General features: G+C 48.4%; 1 protein-coding gene across 1 annotated transcript in view; it reads right to left on the reverse strand.

Annotated features, from left to right (window-relative positions):
• Positions 1–4,264: 4,264 nt before the first annotated feature.
• The window catches only part of SDHB (succinate dehydrogenase complex iron sulfur subunit B), a 30,765-nt gene continuing 12,000 nt past the window's right edge, over positions 4,265–23,029 (reverse strand). Inside the window, exons 3-8 of the mRNA XM_030323998.1 lie at positions 13,905–13,990; positions 11,295–11,431; positions 10,556–10,672; positions 9,348–9,449; positions 7,988–8,110; positions 4,265–4,479 (exon numbers count right to left, since the gene is read on the reverse strand). Coding sequence (XP_030179858.1) covers positions 4,402–4,479; positions 7,988–8,110; positions 9,348–9,449; positions 10,556–10,672; positions 11,295–11,431; positions 13,905–13,990 — 643 coding nt within the window. The 3' untranslated portion in view covers positions 4,265–4,401. The remainder of the gene's footprint in view (positions 4,480–7,987; positions 8,111–9,347; positions 9,450–10,555; positions 10,673–11,294; positions 11,432–13,904; positions 13,991–23,029) is intronic.

Below are 23,029 nucleotides of genomic sequence, written 5' to 3' on the forward strand. Positions count from 1 at the left end.
AATATGCCTGACGGACATCCTCCCCCCGGGGAGCCCAGACCCCCGACAGCAGGCACAGTGGCTGGGTGTGGAGAACCAGCCTGCCAGGATGCCCTTGCCAAGAGGCAGTGTGGTCCTGGGGCTGGGGCTGGGCTGTGACACCTCTCCTGGGTTGGGCTGTGCATCAGGCACTTTCTAGCTGTATGAGCTTACGAAAGTCACTTTCCCTCTCTGAGCCTCTTTCGTGGCTCAGAGGGTGACGTGAGATAGCAGGTGCTTGGCAGAAGCCAGTTGCTTTCTTTAGCTCCTGGCGCTGGGCTAGAAGCTTCATAAGAGCAGGGGGCTCAGGTACCGCACTGCTCAGTTGGTTCCCTCGCCCACCCCCGCCCCGTTCCTACTGCTTGGCTTTGAAGAGGCTCCCCCCTCTACGGCCATCTAGGGAGGAGCCACACCTGCCGCTCTGCCCATCGCCTTCCTGGGGCAGGAAGCCAGAGGACGCTTCTTCCCAAACCACAGAGGATGTGGAAGTCTCTGCCATCTGCTGGGGTTACCTCTGGGGAAGTGGCTCTCCCTGTGTGGTCCTCTGAGTGGTTTGTGGGTTGGGCTCCAGGCACCCGTGGGTCAGGACCCATCAAGGAACTTTCCTCGCAGGGCTGCTGCTCCCTTGGGGACTGACGAGAAAGACATAAAATATGTGCAAAGGATTGAGAAGTCACTAGTTTGGGGCAGTTGATTCTAGAGCGTTGCCTTACTTCTCAATTTCTCCAGCTTCACTAGATTTTTGCCATGAAAACGGATTTTCTCACCTAGCGACAGAACCCATGACAAGATGATGGCTGTCCAGACACATGAAGTGGGGTTTCAGCAATTTGGTGTATAGTCTCCCGGGCAAAAAGGAGAAGGGCCAGAGAGAATTTGGGTGTTGGGGTCTGTTGGTGGCATTCTGTCCCTGCACCGAGTGGTCAGTGGGACATGAGAAATGAGCGCTGTTGGTTCCGCCCAGAAAAACCATCCTCTGAGTGGGAGGGAGGTCCCTCACTCTGGTCCGGCGTGTCAGAAACGTCCCGGGTCGTCAAGTCCAAGGGGCCAGGAATAGAAGGCCTGTGTGGTCCCTGTGGCACTGAGTGGGCCTTGCATGTCGTGGGTAGTTGAAACCAATCAGTTGAATTGTGTTTCTGGAGCATTTGCTCTACCGCAGGGTAGATGCTTTCTCATTTATCTTTTTTTTTTTTTTTTTTTAACGTTTATTTATTTTTGAGACAGAGAGAGACAGAGCATGAACGGGGGAGGGTCAGAGAGAAGGGGAGACACAGAATCGGAAACAGGCTCCAGGCTCCGAGCGGTCAGCACAGAGCCCGACGCGGGGCTCGAACTCACGGACCGCGAGATCACGACCTGAGCTGAAGTCAGATACTCAACTGACTGAGCCACCCAGGTGCCCCATCTTTTTGAAAGCTAATGTTAAGTATTTATTTAAAAATGTTTCAGCTTTTTTGAGGTATAAAGGATTCCCTTCATTGAGTTAACACATCTATCACCTCACATACTTACTTATTTTTTAAGAACTTAACATTTATTCTCATTGAGACTTGAACCACAATTCTAGTAGGCGAATGCTGTTAATGCCCATTTTATAGATAGGAAAAGAGAGGCACAGAAGTTAAAGTTGCCCAACGACCAGGTAAGAAGACGTGGCTGGGTTCAGTCTTAGAGAAACTGGACGAATTCCACAGTATTACTTTTGCAGATGAAGGCACATCGTCCGGACACAATCGGGGCACAGAAGTAGCACAAAGGACAGGTTACCGTCTCTCCGCTCAGATCTGCAGTTTTTATTAGAACGAACCTTTGTGACTGTTAAAAATAGAGCAGTTGCCTGCGTGCAATCCAGGGAAAGATGAAATAAGCAGTCAATACAACTCTCGGTTGGTACCGTGTTCCCATTTGGCCCCGGTGGAGACGGGATGCCCCGAAGCCACAAATCTGACGTGCCCTGAGGCAGATTTGCAGTGACAACTCCCAGGACACTGCCTCGTACCAGCAGCTGGGGGGGGCAGAGCTCGTCTTTCTGAGCCATCATGTTATTCGTGGGAAAAACTTATGTTTCTCTGCAGACCTAGATATTAGAAGCAAAGTCAAATTATCCATGAATCCAAGGAATGTGACCTCCCCGAGGCTGAACCGGGTGTCAACGGTATGGAAGGTATGGGGGCTGCCCCGGGGGTTTTTCAGTTCTCACTTCCGGGTTTAGGCTTCAACACCAGAGGATGGGTTACCCGTGTGGTCTCACTGGGGTGGTCGAGCATCTGAGATGCTATACTTTAGGGCGAGGACCCTGTTCTGAATTTCTAATAATACAATGTTTGTGTTTTTTTTTTTGGGTGTGTGTGTGTGTGTGTGTGTGTGTGTGTGTGTATGTGTGTGTGTTTTAATTTGGCGACCTTGGCAGGGATGGCAGGGAACATATCTCGCTCATCTTTACCCCCCAGCACCTCGCCTCTCGTAATGAGTAATGCTGGAGACAAGACTAGTGCTTTTGAACTGTCCCTTTTCAAAGCCACCAATGCTCATTAAAGGTTCATCCTGGGTGAGTCAGACATTTTTCTTGGCTGCCTGCCTCACGATGCAAGAGGCCTTTGTTTCCTGGATGATCTCACTGCTGGGAGTTAAAAAGCAGCCTTGGAGTGTTCCTGAATGTAAGGAGGGCTTGCCCGAATGGGCAGCAGTAGAGAATCACTGTGCACCTGCCCCACCAAACACTTAACCAGTGGTTCCAAAGGCTAAGGTGGACAATAAATCACACACACACACACACACACACACACACACACACACTGAGGCAGATCATTATTAGCACCAAAGAGGCCCTTATATATTGTGGGGTGAGAATAGAAAGCTGCTATATTATTGATGATAGCCAAAACGTGGAAGCAACCAAGTATCCGCCGAGGGATGGTTGGATCCAGCAAACTGTGGCATCTACACACAATGGAGTATTATTCAGCCTTAGAAAGAAAAGTAATTCTCGGGGTGCCTGGCTGGCTCAGTCCGTGGATCTTGGGGTTGTGGGTTTGAGCCCCATGATGGGTGAAGAAATTACTTAAAAAATAAAATCTTAAAAAAATAAAATCTTTTATGAAGAATGTTTATTTTTGACAGAGAGCATGGGTGCACATGTGGGGGAGGGGCAGAGAGGGCCAGAGAGAATCCCAAGCAGGCTCTGTGCTGACAGCACGGACGTGGAGCCTGAACCCACGAACCGGGAGATCATGACCTGAGCTGAAGTTGGACACTCAATGACTGAGCCACCTGGGCGACCCATATTGTACTGTATGTCTGTGTGTGTGTGTGTGTGTGTGTGTGTATACTTTTTAAAATTTCTTTTAATCTTTATTTTTGAGAGAGACAGAGTGCGAGTGGGGGAGGAACAGAGAGAGAGACACAAATCCGAAGCAGGTTCCAGGCTCTGAGCTGTCAGCACAGAGCCCGACGCGGGGCTCGAACCCACGAACTGTGAGATCATGACCTGAGCTGAAGTCTGACGCTTAACTGACTGAGCCACCCAGGGGCCCCTGCACTCTATTTTTGAAGGGAAAGCTTTCTGTATGCCCATTTGTCATGGCAGAAAGGTCTGGAAGGAAGTGCCTCAGCTGTCAGTGGGGGAGGCGGTGCGGGACTCGGGGTGTTTGCGGGGCTTTCCGTTTCCGGCCTGCCGCACTTTTGGCACCGTCTGTCTTTTCAGTGAGTGTTGCTGCCTTTGTGGTAGAGCGTTACAGCCAAGGTGGCAGTGTTGGGAATTCGTGCTTGCCTGGAGAGGTCTCCTGAGGTCAGCCGTGGAACTCAAGGTCACAGCTGATCCCGGTCATTGCTCTGTGCTGGAGGCGTCTAACTGACTTAGCAAGACGCGGCTGGAAGTAATTCTGATACTGAAAGCTGCAGGACCCGGGAGGCTGTAGGACAAGAGCTCCCATCAGTGAACGGGCACATTCCCTCCTGCAGGCAGCAGGGGTGAGGTGGGCAGGGTCACAACCCCCCCCCCCCGCCCCCCACATGGGCAGACCAAGAGGCCAGGAGGAGGAGGAGGAGGAGGAAGCTGCCCGAGGGCGTCCCACGGGGGAAGGGCAAAGGGAACAAGTCCCAGGCCCAGCAGGCCTGTCCACCGGGACCCTGCCCTACCCCCAGGGGCTCAGTTCCAGGGTCGGGCCCTCTTCCAGGATAAGGGCCCTTCCTTCTGGCACCCGTGCATCCCTCTTCAGCAAGTAAAAGGAACAGGCGTGCTTTTTTGTTAATAAAGTAGAATAACATTTATTTATTTCTTAGAATCTTTATTATACATGCTGTATTCATGGAAAATCAAGACCTCAAATTGGATATAAAGTATGTCCAGCTGGGCCGGTTAAGTCGCGGTTAGCGTGGGAACAGTTACACTGACGCTTTCTTCCCCTTATAGGTGGCCATCATTTTCTTGATTTCAGCAATAGCTTTGCCTGGATTCAGCCCCTTGAGAGAAGAAAAGAGAATCAGTACCAAAGGGTACGTGAGACTGAATGAAGAACCCAGGGCCTGGGGCGAAACCCCCTCAAGCGGGGCTGGGGTCAAAGCAAGGCGATGCGAATCTCATCCTTTCAAAGCCAGGGGCTGGGGCTCAGGGCTCTCCGGTGTCCACCTGCAGACACCTCACAGCGGCCGGACGGCTCCGGTGACCCCTCCCGCCCCCCTGCGCAGACCCACGGGGGGCCGTGTGCTTGAGACGCACGCACGTCCAGGAGAGGGCAGCTCTTCCACGGCCACGGCCGGTGCCCCAACCAGCCGGCAGCGCTCAGTCTCTTACACGTTCCCGTGGACACACAAGAGCCCTCACGGGTGCCGGGAAGGAAGGGCCCTCCCTGGGGACCCTTCCCAAGCTCCCGTGGCAGCCTGACTGGCCAGTAACCCTGATCCCGCAGGAGGCACCATGACGAGCCCAGTGAGCGCCGGCCGCCTCAGCAGGGACACAAGGACGCAGCCGAGGTGAGAAGAGAGCCCCGTCTTTCTAGAAGCACAACTCTACCCTTGAAATGACAGTGTGGGTCGCACGGGCCCTGAGCAGGAAGTGGAAGTTTGCCACCTCTAACACCCTGGGTGGGGCGGGGCGGGGGGGGGGGGGAGTGGCGCTGCCCTCTCAGGGGCCTGAATCTGTACGCACACGCAGCTCCAACAAGCGTGCAGAGGAAACTGAGGGAGTGAAGAAGGAGGTGGCACTTTTTAAAAAGTTTACTTATGTATTTTGAAGGGGGAGAGAAGCAGAGAGAAAGGGAGAGAGGGAGGAAGGGGGAAGGAGAGGGAGGGTGAGGGACAGAGAGAGGGGGAGAGATGAGTAGAGAGGGAGAGAGAATCCCAAGCAGACTCTGTGACACGGGGCTCGAACTCACGAGCCATGAGATTGTGACCTGAGTCTGGTGGACGCTTAACCCAGGCTCCCAGGAGGTGTCACTTTTTTTTTTTTAATTTATTTTTTAAATTTTATTTTTTACTTTTTAAAATTTACATCCAAATTAGTTAGCATATAGTGCAACAATGATTTCAGGAGTAGCTTCCTTAGTGCCCCTTCCCCATTTAGCCCATCCCCCCTCCTACAAGCCCTCCAGTAACCCTGTTTGTTCTCCATATTTAAGAGTCTCTTATGTTTTGTCCCCCTTCCTGTTTTTATATTTTTGTTTCCCTTTCCTTATGTTTATCTGTTTTGTCTCTTAAAGTCCTCATGTGAGTGAAGTCATATGATTTTTGTCTTTCTCTGACTGACTAATTTCACTTAGCATAATACCCTCCAGTTCCATCCACGTAGTTGCAAATGGCAAGATTCCATTCTTTTCGATTGACGAGTAATACTCCATTGTATATATATACACCACATTTTCTTTATCCATTCATCCATCGATGGACATTTGGGGTCCTTCCATGCTTTGGCTATCGTTGATAGTGCTGCTATAAACATGGGGGGTGCATGTGTCCCTTCGAAACAGCACACCTGTATCCCGTGGATCAATGCCTAGTAGTGCCATTGCTGGGTCGTAGGGTAGTTCTATTTTTAGTTTTTTGAGGAACCTCCATGCTGTTTTCCAGAGTGGCTGCACCAGCTTGCATTCCCACCAACAATGCAAAAGAGATCCTCTTTCCAGGAGGTGGCACCTTTTAACAACTTTCTCACTGATGCCAAGCACCCAGCTCTGCCTGAGATCAAGCCCATCCGGCCAGCTGGCCCTGCCCAGATGCTCCGCCCTGGCCTGACCCCGGCACTCCCCTCTCCATACTGGACTCCGCGGGGCCTGATGCCCCCGATCTTGGGCTATGGAGCCGGTGCTGTCCGCCCTGCAGTCCCCACTCTGGTGGGGCCGAGTAACTATGACGCCTCCCGAGGCCAAGGAGGCTGTCCTGGGAAGCCCTGGAACAGGATGGTCGGAGGAGACCCACGGGCTGCTGTGGAGTGCTGTGATCCGGACGCTCCAGATGATGGGATTTCTTTTAAGCCATCTCCCTCTCCTCACTCATGGTGTCATCTATCCTCGTGACTGCCTGGTCCCATCCGCTGAGAACCTTTTGTATGTTCGACCCTACTGCCAATAAAGCACTTCCATAGTGTGGGGGGTGGCGGTGGGGGAGGGGGGGAAATGTGTGGAAAGAAAGAAAAGAGAAAAAGAGAAAGAAAAAAAGAGATCTTCAGAAGGAAAGAAAAGGAGAGAGAACACTCTTCCAAGGCTGCTATGGAATGATCTCGAAAATAAATTAAGGGGTAAAGGCAGTGACTGGGACTGAACAGGCCCTGTATGCATTTGGTACAGCGTGCAATCTCTGGAAAGGCACACGAGAGGCGGGGAACATAGACTGCGTTGGGGAGGTGGAGGGGGTGATGGGGTGAGGGATGAGCGTCCACGGCGCCCCTGCCCGCCTCCGCTTACCACAGGACTAGTGGGTCAGCACACACGAGCCCACCTGATCTGGGGCAGCAGGAAGAGACTAGTCTGGGAGGCAGGGGGCCTGCTTTTCTGGCCTTGCCCTGCCCCGACAGTGACGTTGGCAAGTCGCTGCCCTCCCTACTCCTGCCCGGGCTCGGCTTCCCCGTCTGTAAAAGGGTCCCTTCCAGTTCAAACAATCTGGGCCTGTGTGTCCTCCCAGGGGTCCCAGACAGCCTCCGTTCTTGTCTGCTCCCAGGTGTCATGCAAAGACGCCCGCCAGGGAATGCACCCAGAAGCCAAGTGCCCCCCGGAGCTGCTGCTCTGAGTCTGGAACAGGCCGGGCACCCGTCTGCGGGCCCATTTCCTGAGCGCTCACTGTGCCAGGAGCTGTTCTGAGCACGTCAGTGGTCTAACTTGCCCCACAAATTAGAGGTCCCGGGGGCAGAGCCTCGCCCCCGTCTGGGGGCCCCTACCAGGCCCCACTGCTGATGGACCACGAGAAGCGCCGTGGCAGAGATGGGCACCTGGAAACACGGGTGTCAGGCAAAAAAAGAAGGGAATTACTCACCTGGATGTCCTGTTTAAGCTCGGCTGCCTCCCCCCACCCTTTCTTTAAAGCTGCTGGCTGGTTACCCCAGTTTCCATCTTGCTGCCTGCTCACCCACTCACCCCACTGTCTACAGTCTCTGCTCGAGGGGCAGCCACGCTTTGAGCCGCGTGGCCCGGGCTGCTCCCTGCCCACCGCCTGGACCGAAGGGCAGCAGCCCACAGCGGGCCATGCGCCTCGGATGTGGCACGGAAACGCAGAGAAGACAGGCGGATGGCCAAAGCTGAAATCAGGGCGAGTCCAGGAAGCAGGAGGACGAGCAGGAAGGGGAGGGAAGGCTAGGTGAGCTCGAGCTGAGACCGAGAAAAGACCCCGAGAACGAACGGGCTGGCTGCGAGAGCACAGCAGACTGTCTGTGCGACGCTGCGAGACGGAGGCACAGGGACACAGAGGGAACCGCACACGCCGCTTCGGACGCTTCGGACACGTCAGCCCGGAGGCAGGGCGGAGGGCCGCCGGCGCCTCGTACCTTGGGGCAGGTCCTCGTGCAGTTCATGATGGTGTGGCAGCGATACAGGGAGAACGGGTCCTGCAGCTTGGCCAGGCGCTCCTCCGTGAAGTCGTCTCTGGAGTCGATCATCCAGCGATAGGCCTGGGGAACCGGGGGCCGAGGCGCTGAGCTGGCAGCTTAACCCGTCACAGCTCAAAGCCCCAGGCAGGGGTGCAGAAGGGAGGGAATCTCCCAGTTTAGGGGCCTCGTCTCTGCTCCTTAAGTCCTGCCATCTTTCAAGGCAAGGCCCCCCCCACCCACTCCTCGGTAACCCCCTTGATTAACAACCCCCCAACTTCTGAGCCACACTGCACCTGGTACCCTGGTGCTTAATTACATGCGAGCAGGCACCGCCCCCTCATCACTTCAAGGCGCTCATTGGCTTCCTGGATGGCCAGCTTCTGAGTCAGGGAACCGCCTTCACAGCACCTACCCACCGTCTCCCGTAGACTGATGACTTAAGATCTCTGTCCAGAGAGGATATTTAATATTTGTTCCACCGACAGACTCCCGTGATTGGTCAGCCCATCTGGGAGCCTGGCATGGGCCGGCTGAAGGCGGTCAACCGCCCGAGCATGGGCTGCTGGCGCAGGGAGGCGGAGGGGGCTCCGTTCCCCAGCACCTCACAGCGATGGTGCGGGTGCCAACGGTGAACGAACGGGCCTCGTCGTTCGATCTTTTATGTGGATGGGAATCAATGCTGCTAAGCGGTCACACCGCATGGAGCTTCCCTTTTCGTGGGAAGATCAGAAATGAGAACTGGTGTTTTTGAGCTGCTCGAGAATCTGAGAAAAGCACTGGCCAGAAACTTAAAAAGCACAGCTTTATGGGAAGGAACAAAGGCAGTTTCCCTGCAGTGAGTACACATGCAGCGATGTGCCCAGCAAGGCCGTGCTGCCTCCTCTCCAAGCAACCCCTAAAGCCAGGACTCCAGGTTTTCATCAGCCTGGAAACAAGTTCCAAACTTACAGCTGGGAGGCTGCCCCTCAGTCAAATTTCTCTCTCCGGCCTGCACGTCCAAACTCCCCGGGGAGGGAGATGGGGGGCTGCCTGACAGATGCGGTCTGGGGAAAGCGGGCACGTGGGGAAGCAAGAGACAGCTGCACAGGGAATGTGTTTTAACATCTGCAGGGCGTGCGTTGCCTCGGGGTGACCCTCACCACACAGAAACGAGGTATCCTGCAGAAGATGTACTGAAACCACGCGAAGTCCAGGCACCCCATTGCCCTGCCTGTGACGGACGCCCGTTGGCATCCTGGTTGCCAACGAGCCACTGTCCTCTTGGACTTCTGGATGCCTCAGTTTTAACTTCTCTTAGAGCAACGAAGGAGCACCTTACCTGCATAAGGACTGCAGGTCCCAGGTATTTGTCTCCGTTCCACCAGTAGCTGGGGCAGCTGGTGCTGCAGCAGGCACAGAGAATACACTCATACAGCCCATCCTGTGCGGAGGGAAAGGGCGGTCAGGGGCCCAAGGCCGAAGAGACTCGGGTTTCTAGCCGACTGAACGTGATGTCGGCGGTCGGCACGTGAACAAAGCGACTATTTGCGTGTGAGTTTTCTTGGCAAAATCCTAGGGGTGGCTTGTACGGATGTGTCAGATTTGTAAAAAGAGATCTTGGAACCAAAATGTAAACATTTGCTGGATTAGAACCCAGAGTTCTGAAGGCCAAGTACAATGTACTTATCCTTTAATACACCACCTCTGTTACCTAAAAGCAAACAAACCCCCCAAAAAAGCAAAACAAAGAAAAGCAACCAGGGAAACCTGGGTGGCTCAGTTGGTTAAATGTCCGACTTCGGCTCAGGTCATGATCTCAAGGTTCATGAGTTCGAGCCCCGCGTCGGGCTCTGTGCTGACCAGCTCTGAGCCTGCTTGGGATTCTGTCTCCCTCCCTCTCTCCCTCCATGTCCCTCCCCAGCTCGTGCTTTCTCTCTCAAAAATAAATAAATAAACATTAAAAACAAAACAAAACAAAAACACTTCACAGCCTGGATACTGGAACTCAGAGTGACAGGGCTGTCCCCCACCCTGCCCAGCAATCCCTGGACTCTCGGTGTCAGCAAAGAACAGCAAGGTTCTAGTCCCAGTTTTGCCATGACCTCCTTTGCTCCTGTCTGCAAAACAGGTGGTGGAAGCAGGACCACCAACGGCCAGGACGTGTCTGATTTGCCCCCGAGTGTCAAAGAGCCTCTGATGGGGGTGTCAGCTTGGAAAAACCTGGTAATCTGCACACAGGTTTCTTTTGAAAAAGACAAACATCCTGCAAGACGGCAATGACGTGCCCTTCTAGGCAGTGTGGGCCTGCTCCAGACCCCTGGTCCACTGTGGGCCCTTGTGGGTTCACACTGCCCACGTGGTCCCGAGAGGATGGCAGTCCAGCCCTTGGACAGATGCTCTTGCAGTTTCCTTCCAGAACACACTAAATAAAGGGTCTGAACGATCTCATGCTGCCACTCCCCACCCCATCCCCCCAAGCCACACTTCCTGGCAAGCATCTTGGCAACAAGATTCCTCAAAGCAAGACAATAAATGGGGACTAATGACCAGTTTCTCACGATCTTCTATGGACTGCAGGTACTGCTGCTTGCCTTCCTGGGATTCATCCTTCTTCTTCAAATAAGGCTCAATGGATTTGTACTGAGCATAGAAGTTGCTCAAGTCCTGAGGTTAAGAGGCAGAAGGAAAAAAGGGTCAGATTTCACCACCACTCCTTAACTTTCTTATTCACCCCATTTCGTGGACAATCCCTACTTCCCCCCGATCCTACAGAAGTCTGACTCACTTTGGCGTGGATCTGTGCAAAGACTACAGAAGGAGAAATGGTCAGCATTAATCGTGGCTCGGAAATCTCTCCTTCACCCACTCAGGAAGCCTTCCAATCCCATAGCCCCTCCAGTGAAGGTGGTCAAACACGGGGAGGCAGAAATTAAAGTCCAACGCGTAACCAGTGTTGCCTTCCCCACTGGGATTTTCCACATGAATTCTTTGTAGTTATGGCCAAATTCTTGATTCTGGGACTGTTCCAACTCTACAATCTTGTGCCCAGTTATTCCCAAACAATCCTCACCAAATGAGCTGCTGGAGAATCTTCTAGGTGTGTTTATCTTCCACCATTCAAATTCCTTAACTCAGGGAAAAAGCCTGCCCTAAAGAACTGATAACGTATCTTTCTCTCTCACACACACCTCTTCCCCTCTCCCCTGAAGATAAAAAAGGGGGAGGGATGGGGGGGGATAGGAGACAGAAGGGGGGATGGGAGGGAGGGAGGGAGGCAGAAACTCACGGGAACAAGATCCTTTATCACATACATATGTGGAAGAGGGTAGATTTTGGAGACTTTGCTGAGGTTGGTGTCAATCCTGCGGGTGCAAGCCAGAGTGTTGCCTCCGTTGATGTTCATCGCGCAAGAGCCACAGATGCCTGATAGAGAGAATGCATTTAACACCTCCTCCCCCCGGCTCAGGCAGTCCAGCTTCAAACTCTCTTTTCTGGAATGTTGTTCCTCTACCATCAGGGGCAGCACTGACACAGAATCCACCCGGGGCAGAAGGTGATGCTGTTTTCCCTCTCCTCCATCTTTCTGCCTGGAACGCAGATCTAACGGCCGCAGTTCCGAAAGCCATTTTGGGACCACGAGGCAACCTTGAGGCTGGAATCCACACGCCACAGATGGCGCTGGAAGACAGAAGGGGCCTGGGGCACTGGTGGCATCGCAGAGTGCCCACATCAGTCCCAGCTCCATGATTCATGTATTTTCAGGGGGGGAAAACAGTTTTTTTTTTTAAAGTCCCTGTTATTTGAACTCAAACTCTAACAGACAGAAACCAAAAGCAAAATATCATCTTCCGGTTTAGGCCTGGGTGTGGATCACCCACGTAGAACTCTTACTCTGTTTTCACCAAAACTAGCAGCATAGCGGCTCTGGGGATATGAAACCCACGTAAACTGGCTGAGCACTGACCTTCCAAGGAGAAGAATGAACTAACTGAAACCAAAGCACGGCAAAAATAAGGTGCTGACGCAGGACCCTGAAAATGAGACTTCTCTTTGCCTGGACTCACGTCCCGTGTATGGAAATTTCCTGGGTATTTCAGAGTTTGAAGATGACTATGCAATATGGATCCACTTCTCTGAAGCTGTCTTTTGAAGATCAGGCCAGAGAAATGTGATTACTTGTGAGACGTGCACTGGGTTATCACTTTAGTGAGACCACTCCCTTCTGTGAATCTTAATAAGCGTGTCTTAAGCAAATACTCCTATAGTTCCCCAGGGGACTGAATGTCGTCAATATATTTATGTAAGCCTGGCATCCCAGCAGAGAAATATGCTTTTGTAAGCGATGGCATGCAATTTAAAAAATAAATCTGGGGTGCCTGGGTGGCTCAGACAGTTAGGTATCCAACTTTCGGCTCAGGTCATGATCTCACAGCTTGTGAGTTCAAGCCCTGCGTTGGGTTCTGTGCTGACAGCTCAGAGCCTGGAGCCACTTATGCTCTCTCTCAAAAATAAACAAATTTTCTTCTTCTCTGAAAAAGGCTCCCCTAGAAATTCTCTTACCAACAAGGGAAGAGAAAGGAGTGGTAATTAATATCATTCTGCTTCGTAGTTTTTAGTCCAGATGGGCCACAGCTTATATTCTTGGCTCTGAAAGAGTCTTACGGGGAAAGGTTACTGAAAAGCATCTATATTTCCTGTGTTGCCAGGACTTACATGGGGAAGGTTGGTGTTTAATTACAGCAGAATGTTCCCTGAACAGCAGGACTCAGCCAAACTATGGTAATATCTGTCAGCATTTGGTACACTAAATCCCATCCTGTAAGATTAGATGAATCAAAGCAGATGTCTTAGAAGCAGGACTGAATGACCTGAAATGTACAGCAGAACGAAGATTAAAAAGTGATGGGCCAACATCTGTAGTGACTTTTCCTTTTAGGAAAGGTTATTTTGGGAAGAAGATTCAATCACTTGTTTTGGCCCACACCACCCTCTGTTTCGTTTTGTCAGGTTTTCCAAGCCTGGCCAGCAGAGTGTACCGCCTGAGTGCAGTTCTGGAATCTGACAAATCTGGCGGACTCCTGGCTCCCCAACTATCTGTGTGTTTTTCTGGAAGTCCCTTAACCTCCCCGGACCTCAGCGTAAACACTAACAGGGCTGGTCTATTCTGCGTAAAGGGAACAGAACAGAGCCGGGCACACAGACCGTGCTCCACGGCCATCGGGACCAGTCAGCCCTCGTAGCATCCCTCTGTGACTTTTGTGATTGGTACTCAAAATGTACCACTAGAAGATTATTTAGGGGTTTTCTTAAAATCAACTCATGTTTACTTAGATTTATATTAAAAAACTTTACCACTGTTACACTGTCATCAGTAATTATATTTTTCTAACGTATCACATAAACACACGGCTATTAAAGTAAAACACGCGGGTCTGAATACTGCTGGAAATCAGCTCCTGCGACACCGGCTGCACACTGTGGGAAACTCTGTTCCCACCCAGAATGTTCCTACTGAGCAGCTGCTCTGAGCGCGCGTAATGCTGGGAGCTGGGGGTGGGGGCACACCCGTACCCCCCTGCCCCCCGGCCAAGCAGCTTGGCAGGGGTGTGGAAGTGGCCGGCTAGCAGACCCAAGCTGGTCCCTGAGGGTGTGACAGCTCACGGGGACCGCCGGATGCAGTGACCACGTGACATAAAGCTCCTGACGGGAAGAAAATTCAGAAACCAGAGCTTGTACTACAGTTCGAATTTTTGACACATTTACCCAAGAAAAGGAAGTGCGACGCACAGCAAGGTCACCCGGCAGATGGCCAGCTGTTCGGGTAGCTGTCTCAGTCGTGGCCGGCCCGGGCACCAAGCATAAGGGTCTAAAGCCTAATAAGGAAGGAGATGCTTACCTTCTCTGCATGATCGTCGGAAAGTCAAAGTCGAATCGATTTCATTCTTAATCTTGATTAAAGCATCCAACACCATAGGACCACATCTGACCAAAAACAACAAGACACCCCAGTCGTACTGATGCGAAGTCCAATGTACCTACACTTCATTATTATAGTATGATCTGACACGTCTGTGTATGTTAGCTGCTCTTACCCTTTTGGCTTTCTGAGGTCACACTCAGGAATTTTTCCATCGTTCTATTTTTGTGTATTCTTACACATTGTAAGTCCTGCAGAGTCACGCTGCGTATACATTTCTAGGGAAAGGAAAGCTGAAGGAGCAGAGAGAGAGCCCCCTTACTCCAGAGCACTGCGAGTGCCCATGCGTGAGGGGGCAGTGGGGTGAGAGGAAGGGCAGTAGCACAGGGCTTGGAACTTGGGGCGCAGGCCTGGCGTCTGAGAACCTGGTCAGAACCCTGGCTTGGCCACTCGCTAGGTTCTTGGCAAACCGCTTCATCAGCTTCCCACCTACGAAGCAGAGGCAGCCCCTACATCTCACGGGACCGCTGCAGGTGAATTAACACACAGGACAGTCAAACAGAGCGCCTGCCACATTCGCTCAGTGTAACTGTGACCATCATCATGCAGAGGCTGCAGTTGTATGAACGGTTCACTCTCCCTGAGCCTGTTTCCCTATCTGTCAAATGGAACCAAAACTTAAATCGCAGGATTATTACAAAGATGAAATAAAAGCATGCGACTTTCATAGTATCTGGCACAGTCACGTGCTCAACAAACCTATTTCCTGGTTGTCACGCCTATGCTTCCCAGTCCTGCTCTATGCATGGGATTTTTAAAAATATGCCCCCACCCCAATATCCTTTAGCATTATCCAGATTTCTTTTTTTTCTACTTTATTGAGATATAATTGCCATATGACATGCAAATTTAAGGTGCACAGCATGATAGCGTAGCACATAATTTAATATACGTATATACTGGGGCGCGCGGGTGGCTCAGGCAGTTAAGCGTCGGACTCTTGATTTCAGCTCGGGTCATGATCTCATGGTTTGTGAGTTTGAGCCCTGCGTCGGGCTCTGTGCCGACAGTGCAGAGCCTGCTCGAGATTCTCTCTACCTGCCCCCCCTCAAAATAAATAAACTTAAAAAAAAAAAAAAAGCCCCTATGTACAGATGGTGAAATGATCACCACCACAAGATTAGTTAACAGGGCTGCATTATCTGTATTTCTATCAGCAATATGCAAGTACCCTTTTCACCCTATCTTTGCTAACACTGGGAACTACCCTTTAAAAACCTCTGCTATTTTGAGAATGGAGAAGTATTATCGTTTTAATCTGAGATCTTTGAGTATTTCAGTGGTTGAGTATCTGTCATAAAGCCATTGATTTTTCTTCACGCTCCAGCTGCTTATTGGAAGTGTGCTGTGCCAGGTTCCATTCTGGCTGCTGGACATACACCAGAGAACAGATGAAAACTCCTGCCCGCGCGGCACCTTCATTCTAGTCGACTATGCTACAGACTCGGTCCACCCTTGTTCTTTGCCTCTTTGTTTAAGAGATCTTAGGAATTGTTTTTAAAGGAAAAAATCTTTTTTAAAGCTCCAAAACTCATCATTCCTAGTACTTCACTTCTGACACTCCTGGTCACCAGGCGTGTGGTTTCCGGAACCGAGCAATCCTGCAACCCCAGCCGTGTGTCCCCACAGTGTAACTCAATCTGGCCCCACCACCACTGGCCGGTGACAGCATCCGATCCCACAGTTGAAGGGCTTGGTCCCAGCCCCCACCCCCACCGTCCTCGGACACCCGCTGCCCGCTGCAAGCTCAGGCTGTCCCCTGGAAGACTGGCTGCGGATCAGAGATTCTCATGATCCCCTCCCTTGGGTTTGACAGTTGCTAGAGCAGCTTACAGAACTTAGATAAACAGGTAATTCACTAGGTTCTGATTTAGTAGAATGGCCAAGTGGAAGAGGTGCACAGGGCAAGGTGCCCAGGAAGGGGAGCAGAGCTTCCGTGCCCTCTCCCTGCACCTGCACGAGTTCACGCACCCAGACTCTCTGAACCCCACAATCCGGGTCCTTTCATGGAGGCTTCAGTGCACAGGCATGATTGATTACATGGCGCTGCCGGTTGGTGGTTTGACCTCTAACCTCTCTTCCCTCTCAGGTCAAGGGGTAGGGCAGAGGGTTCCAACAGTCTAAATACAGTGTTGGTTCCCTAGTAATCAGCCCCCACCCCAACCTGTGGTTATCTAGACTTCTAGTAACCACCTCATTAGAGTAAACTCAGGCGGCTGAAAGGGGCTTGTCATGAATAAAAAATACAAGCCCATTTCACCTTCAGTATTTATCCGGAGCTATTTCAGGAACTGGGAACAAAACCAAAACTATTATAACAAAAGATGACCTTATAGCTCTTATCACTTTGGATCACAAGGGTTTTAGGAGCCAGAAACCCTGGAAAAGACCAAATTTATACCAATCTATTCTATCAGTGGCGAATCCTGCCCCTCCCTCACCTCCAGCCCATAACCAGCAATTGGCTATTTGACTTCTAATTTTGGTAATGGAACTTTTAAACCACAGATTTAAATGCTTACATGTTACAGTTGACCACCCTTTCCCCTTATGATACTATCACTATTTTCAATGTATGTATGTATTTATAAAATTTTATTTTTTAATAATCTCTATACCCAATATGGGGCTTGAACTCATAATCCCAAGATCAAGAGTTACACACTCCTCTGCCTGAGCCAGCCAGGGTCCCAGTACTATCAATTTTAAGTCTAAAAAGATTAAACCCCTTCCTGACGTTTCAAGACTAGAATTTTCCTTTAGATTTTACATTAAAAAAAAAAAAGTGTATTTATTTTTGAGAGACAGAGAGAGACAGAGAGAGAGAGAGCGAGCGAGCGCGCGAGCAGGGGAGGGGCTCGAACTTATGAACTGTGAGATCATGACCTTAGCTGAGGTTGGAAGCTTAACCGAGCCACCCAGGCACCCCATGCATTTTAAAATTATTCCCCCCCAAATTACAAAAACTGCTAATCAATTGCCCCAAATCACTGACTGACTAAACCTTCTTTTGCTTCTGATTTGTGGTACCTCCTTCTGGTATTCTGTAACAGAATTTCACTGAAGTAGAGTTTATTTTGCAACTTAAAAAAATTCAAATGATCTGTCTATTCTTGTCCTGGCATGTTTTAAATGGCAGCAATCCTCTTTATTTTTACAAAAATTTCAAATATCAAGTTAAAAAGCCAAAGCCCTCCCTTCAAGTGATCTCTCCTGCTAAATTTCATAATAGCTAGGGACTGTTAAAGAGTTTGGTATATTTTTCTCACACCTAAAAAAAGCAATATATATAATAACACCTTGCTTTTTTCATTCAACATCTCCAATAAAGGACAGTAATCACCTGTTTTCCTATGGAAGGACCCTTAGCTTGCTTAAATCCTTCTCTATTATATACAATGATGCAAATAACATTTTCACATAGAAATCAAGATTTTTTTGGCTATTCTGTGTCCCTTACATTTCCATATACATTTTAGGATCTGCTTGTCAATTTCTACAAAAATGACTGGTGGGCTTTTGACAGTAATTGTGTTGAATCTGTAAATCAATTTAGGGGCGCAGCGCCACCTTAAAAAGATTGTTTTCCAGGGGCGCCTGGTTGGCTCAGTTGGAGGAGTGTGTGACTCAGTCTTGTGAGTTTGAGCCCCACGTTGGGCGTAGACTACTTAAAAAAAATGTTTTCCAGCCCTTAAGCATGGGATGTCTTTCCATTTATCTAAGTCTTTAATTTCTTTCCTTTTTTTCTTCCCCCCCATTTGAGAGTGAACAGGGCAGAGGGAGAGAGTGAATCTTAAGCAGGCTCCACACTCAGTGTGTTGCCCAATGTGGGGCTTGATCCCTTGACCTGGGGATCATGACTGGAGCCATAATCAAGCACTGGGACACTTGGGGCACCCAGGGTGGCTCAGTCGGTTAAGCATCTGACCCTTGATTTTTAGTTCAGGTCATGATCTCACAGCCTGAGTTGGAGCCCTGCAATGGGCTCTGCACTGACAGTGAGGAGCCTGCTTGGGATTCTTGCTCTTTCTGCCCCTCCCCCACTTGCATTCTCTTTCTCTAATAAGGGAAAAAAAAAAAAAAAAAAAGGGTCAGATGCTCAACAGACTGTACCAGCCAGTTGCCCCTAGGTTTTTAATTTCTTGTCACCGATGTTTTATAGTTCTCAGCGTACAAGTCTTGCATTTCTTTTGCTAAGTTGGATCCTCAGTATTTTATTCTTTTTCATGTTATGGTAAATGGAACCATTTTCTTATTTAAGGACTGTTCACGACTAGTTTATAGAAATACAACTGATTTTTATATACTGATCTTATATCCTCGCTGAACTAGTTTATTAGTTTATTAGATCTAATAGTTTCTTGGTGTGGATTTGTTAAGATTTTCTATATACAAGGTCATGTCATCTATGAAGAGTTTCCTTCTTCCTTGTCAATTTGCTCTATTTTCTCTTGCCTAATTTCCTTGGTTAGAACCTCCAATAAAATTCTATAATGGCTGATGCTAGTAAAACAAACAAACAAAAAAACCCTTTTTGCATGACCTTGTACCATGCAACCTTGCTAAATTTACTTATGTCCTTGTAGTTTTGTAGATTCCCTGGAATTTTCTTTTTTTTTTTTTTTTGGTAGATTCCCTAAAATTTTCTACGTAAGCAATGATGTTATTTGTGACTGGTGACAGTTTTATTTCCTTCTTTCCAAATTTCATGCCCTTTATTTTTAACTTGCCCTTAATGCACTTGTTCAAATGTCATGTAGAACACTCAACAGAAGTGGAGTGGACACCCTTGCTATGTTCCTTATGGGCAGAGCACTAACTATTTCATAGCGAGCTGTCGATTTTCCATAGATGCTCTTTATCTAGTCGAGGAATCTCCCCCTCTTTTTTCAAGCGTGCAGACTTCTGGTTTTTCTCCTTTATCTTGTTACTATGGTGAATGACACGGACTGATTTTCCAATTTTCTTAAATGTTTACTTATTTTGATAGAGAGGTGGGGGTGGGAGTGGGAACTGTGAGCAGGGAGGGGCAGAGAGGAGAGAATCTCAAACAGGCTCCACACCCAGCCCGGACCCTGAAGGCTGGTGTGGACTCCATTTCACAAACAGTGAGATCATGACCTGAGCTGAAATCAAGAGTTGGATACTTAACCAACTGAGCCACCCAGGCACCCATGATTTTCCAATGTTAAAACTACTCTGCACCCCTGGGACAAGCCCAAACTTGGTTATTAAGGCATTATCCTTTTCTTATAGATGGTTAGATTTGATCTGCTGAAATCTTGAGAATTTTTGTGTCTATGTTCATGGAAGATACCAATCTATATCCTTCCTTTTTGTAATGAGACGTCTCCACTAGATTTTGGAATCAGGTTTTGATGGCCTCCTAAAATGAACTGGGAAGTGATTATTCCTTGTTTATTTTCTGAAAGGATGTAACAGGCATTAGGAGTTTTTGTTTCATGATTCATCAGTGAAGCCACCTGGGCCTGGAGTTTTCTTCATGAAAAGGTCTTTGACAACGCATCTCATATCTATAGTGAATATAGAACTATTCATATTTTCTTTCTTTTTTTTTTTTTTCAACGTTTATTTACTTTTTGGGACAGAGAGAGACAGAGCATGAACGGGGGAGGGGCAGAGAGAGAGGGAGACACAGAATCGGAAGCAGGCTCCAGGCTCTGAGCCATCAGCCCAGAGCCTGACGCGGGGCTCGAACTCACGGAGCGTGAGATCATGACCTGGCTGAAGTCGGACGCTTAACCGACTGCGCCACCCAGGCGCCCCTCATATTTTCTTTTTATTTGAGAGAGAGAGAGAGAGAGAGAGAGAGAGAGACAGAGAGAGAGTGTGCGCATGAGAAGGGGAGAGGGACAGAAGGAGAGAGAATCTTAAGCACACTCCACACTCAGCACGGAGCCCAACATGGGGCTTGATCCCAGGACACTGGGATCATGACCTGAGTCAAAATCAAGAGTCAGATGCTCAACCGAGCTATCCAGGTGCCCCCTGTTACTGTGTTCTATTTGAATTCCATTGTGGTCAGAGAATACACTCTAGAAGATCCTAATTTTTTGGAATTTACTGAGATTTGTTTTATGGCCCAGCATCACAGTGAATGTTCCCTGCACACTTGATAAGAACATTTTACAACTGTTTGGTGTGGTGTCTCAAAAATATTAATTAGATCAAGATGATTGATAATGTTCAGATGATCTGTCTTTAGTTAAAAAAAAAAAATTATTTTTAAATTATGCAAAAATTTTTAAGGTTTATTTATTTTGAGAGAGAGAGAGAGAGAGAGAGAGAGTGCGTGTGCGCTCAAGAGAGAGCACGTGTGCGAGCAGGGGAGAGGCAAAGAGACAGGGAGCGAGAATCCCAAGCAGCCTGTGCACCATCAGCACGGAGCCCGATGTGGGCTCAAACTCACAAACTGAGATCTTAACCTGAGCCGAAACCAAGAAATCAAGAGTTGGGCACTTAATCGACTGAGTCACCCAGACATCCCTTTCCTTTTTTTTTTTTTTTTTTTTTTTAAAAGAGACAGCATGAGCGTGTGAGCAGGGGAGGGGCAGACTGAGAGGGAGAATCTTAAGCAGGCTCCATGCTCAGCGTGGAGCCTGACTCAGGGCTCGATCTCAGGACCCTGGGATCATGACCTGAGCCAAAAATCAAGGGTTGGACGCTTAACCGAATGAGCCACCCAGGTCCCCCATGCCAGTAAGATCTTTAAATTTTACTTAGTTGAGTTTTGTTTTTAACAATATTTAAAGTGTATTTCTTATAAGTACCATGAAATTGGGTTTTGCTTTTTATCTATTCTGACAGTCTTTGCCTTTTAATTGGAGTGTTTAATGCCTTTAATGACATAATTATTGATGAGGTTGGATTTGGCTCTCTCATTTTACTATTTGTCCCAACATTTTTGCCCCTGTTCTTTCTTTCCTGCTTTAAGTAGTATTTTTAGATGGAGTAAGCAGTTTTGGAATTCCATTTAATTTATATATTGGCTTTTAGCTATCTCACTCTGAATTTTAATAAATGGTTATTCTAGAATTGTAATGTGTCCTTAACTTTTCAACCTATTTCGAGTTAATACTGTACCATTTCATGTACTGTAAGAACCCTCCAACCTTATAGGTCAACCCACTCCCAGCCCTTATGCTGGTCATCACACACATTACATCTGTGTAAGCAGTCTGTTACACAACACAGTATTAGATTTTTAACAGTCATATGTATACTTTAATGGAATTAAGAGGAAAAATGGTTTCCTATTTACCATAGCTAGTGCTTTTCATTCCTTCTCCTTTCTTCCTTCTCAACAGGCAAGATAACTTCTCACACTGCACTTAGTACAGGTCTCCTGGCTGTGAATTCTTGGATTTTTTATTACCTGAAAATGTCTTCATTCCATCCTCACCATTTTGCGGAGTACAGGATTCTGGCTGACGGTGTTTTTCTTTTAGTAATTAAGTGATGGCATTTCATGGTCCTTTGGCATCTACAATTATTGAGTAAACAATCATTTGTATCGTTTCCCAGGCTGTAATGTGTTTTACCGTTCCTGCTTTCAAGATTTCCTCTTTCATTCTGATCTTCAGCAACTGGAGTATGATGTTCCTGGGTGTAGTTTTCCTTGTATTTACCTTGTCTGAAGTTCATGCTTCCTGAATGTGTCAATTATGTCTTTCACCAGCCTGGGGAATTCTTGGTCATTAGTTCTTCAAGTATTTTTTTTTGCCCTTTCTCTTTCTCCACTCCTTCTGGGACTCCAATGACGTATGTTAAACCTTCTGATATCAATCCAATCTTTTTAGTCTCAAGAACACGTGATTCTTGTTAATGTATTTTCAGGGTCACTGAATCTTCCTGCTGTCTTCAATCTGCTATCCAGTAAATTTTCTATTTCAGATATTGCTGTTTTCAGTTCCACATTTTCCATTTGGTTCTTTTTAAAAGTTTCTATTTCCCTGCTGAGATTTTCTAGCTCGTGAGCATCTTTTCCTTTATCTACGAGCATAGGGATAACTCCTTAAAATCCACATCTAGTTCCAACACCTGGACTGCTTCAGGGCTGGGTGGCCTCCATTGCTGGTCTTTCCATTTGAGGATGGGTCAGGTTTCACTGTTTCTTCATATGATTAGTAATTCTGGACTATGTGCTGGACTTTGTGAATAAATGACGTGGCAACTCTGGATTTTATTGTGTTTCTCTATAGAGTATCGATTTAAAAAAAAATCCTTTTAAAATAGTTTTTTATTTTAAGGACACTCCATGCCCAATGTGGGGCTTAAACTCACGACCCTGGGATCAAGAGTTGCATGCTCTACCGACTGAGCCAGCCAAGGGCTCCTGAGTTGTTGTTTTTTTTTTTAAAGCAATAATTAATATGGGCTGAACTTCAGACTTGGGCAGTTCACAAACAGACTTTGGGGCTCCCCCTCTATGTTTCTTTCCAGGACTGCCCCCTCGTTTACTGGTTACTGTGGTAGCTATACAACATCAAGCTAGTAAGACTGTGGTTTTATCGTGTTTTTGGCCTTGTACCTCTGCTTCCACTGGGGCTTGCCCTCAGGTCACAGAGTGTAAAACCCAGTAACATTCTGTTCTTCCAAGTGTCAACTCATTCCCAGTGTCTCTGGTCACTCTGCTGTGCCTGTAGGTCATTACTGCTTGTCTTCTGTCCAGAGTTTATAGCTGTTACTTGAGGGTTAGTACGATGAAAGCTACTCTGCCGTAACCGGAGAAGAATGCAATTACTCTTTACGTTTTTTAGCGTCAAAAAATAGTTATGGGGGCACCTGGGTGGCTCAGTCGGTTAAGTGTCCGACTCTTGATTTCGGCTCAGGTCACGATCTCAGGGTTCACGGGATTGAGCCCTGCATCAGGCTCTGTGCTGATAACACGGAGCCTGCTTGGGAGTCTCTCTCTCTCTGCCCCTCCCCTGCTTGTGCTCTCTCTCTCTCAAAATAAATAAACATTAAAAAGTTAGTTATGAATTTAACTCTTCTGAAGTTTCAGCCACATTCTGTAGGTTTTG

Source organism: Lynx canadensis, chromosome C1 (genome assembly GCF_007474595.2).
Source record: "Lynx canadensis isolate LIC74 chromosome C1, mLynCan4.pri.v2, whole genome shotgun sequence".
Lineage (NCBI taxonomy): Eukaryota > Metazoa > Chordata > Mammalia > Carnivora > Felidae > Lynx > Lynx canadensis.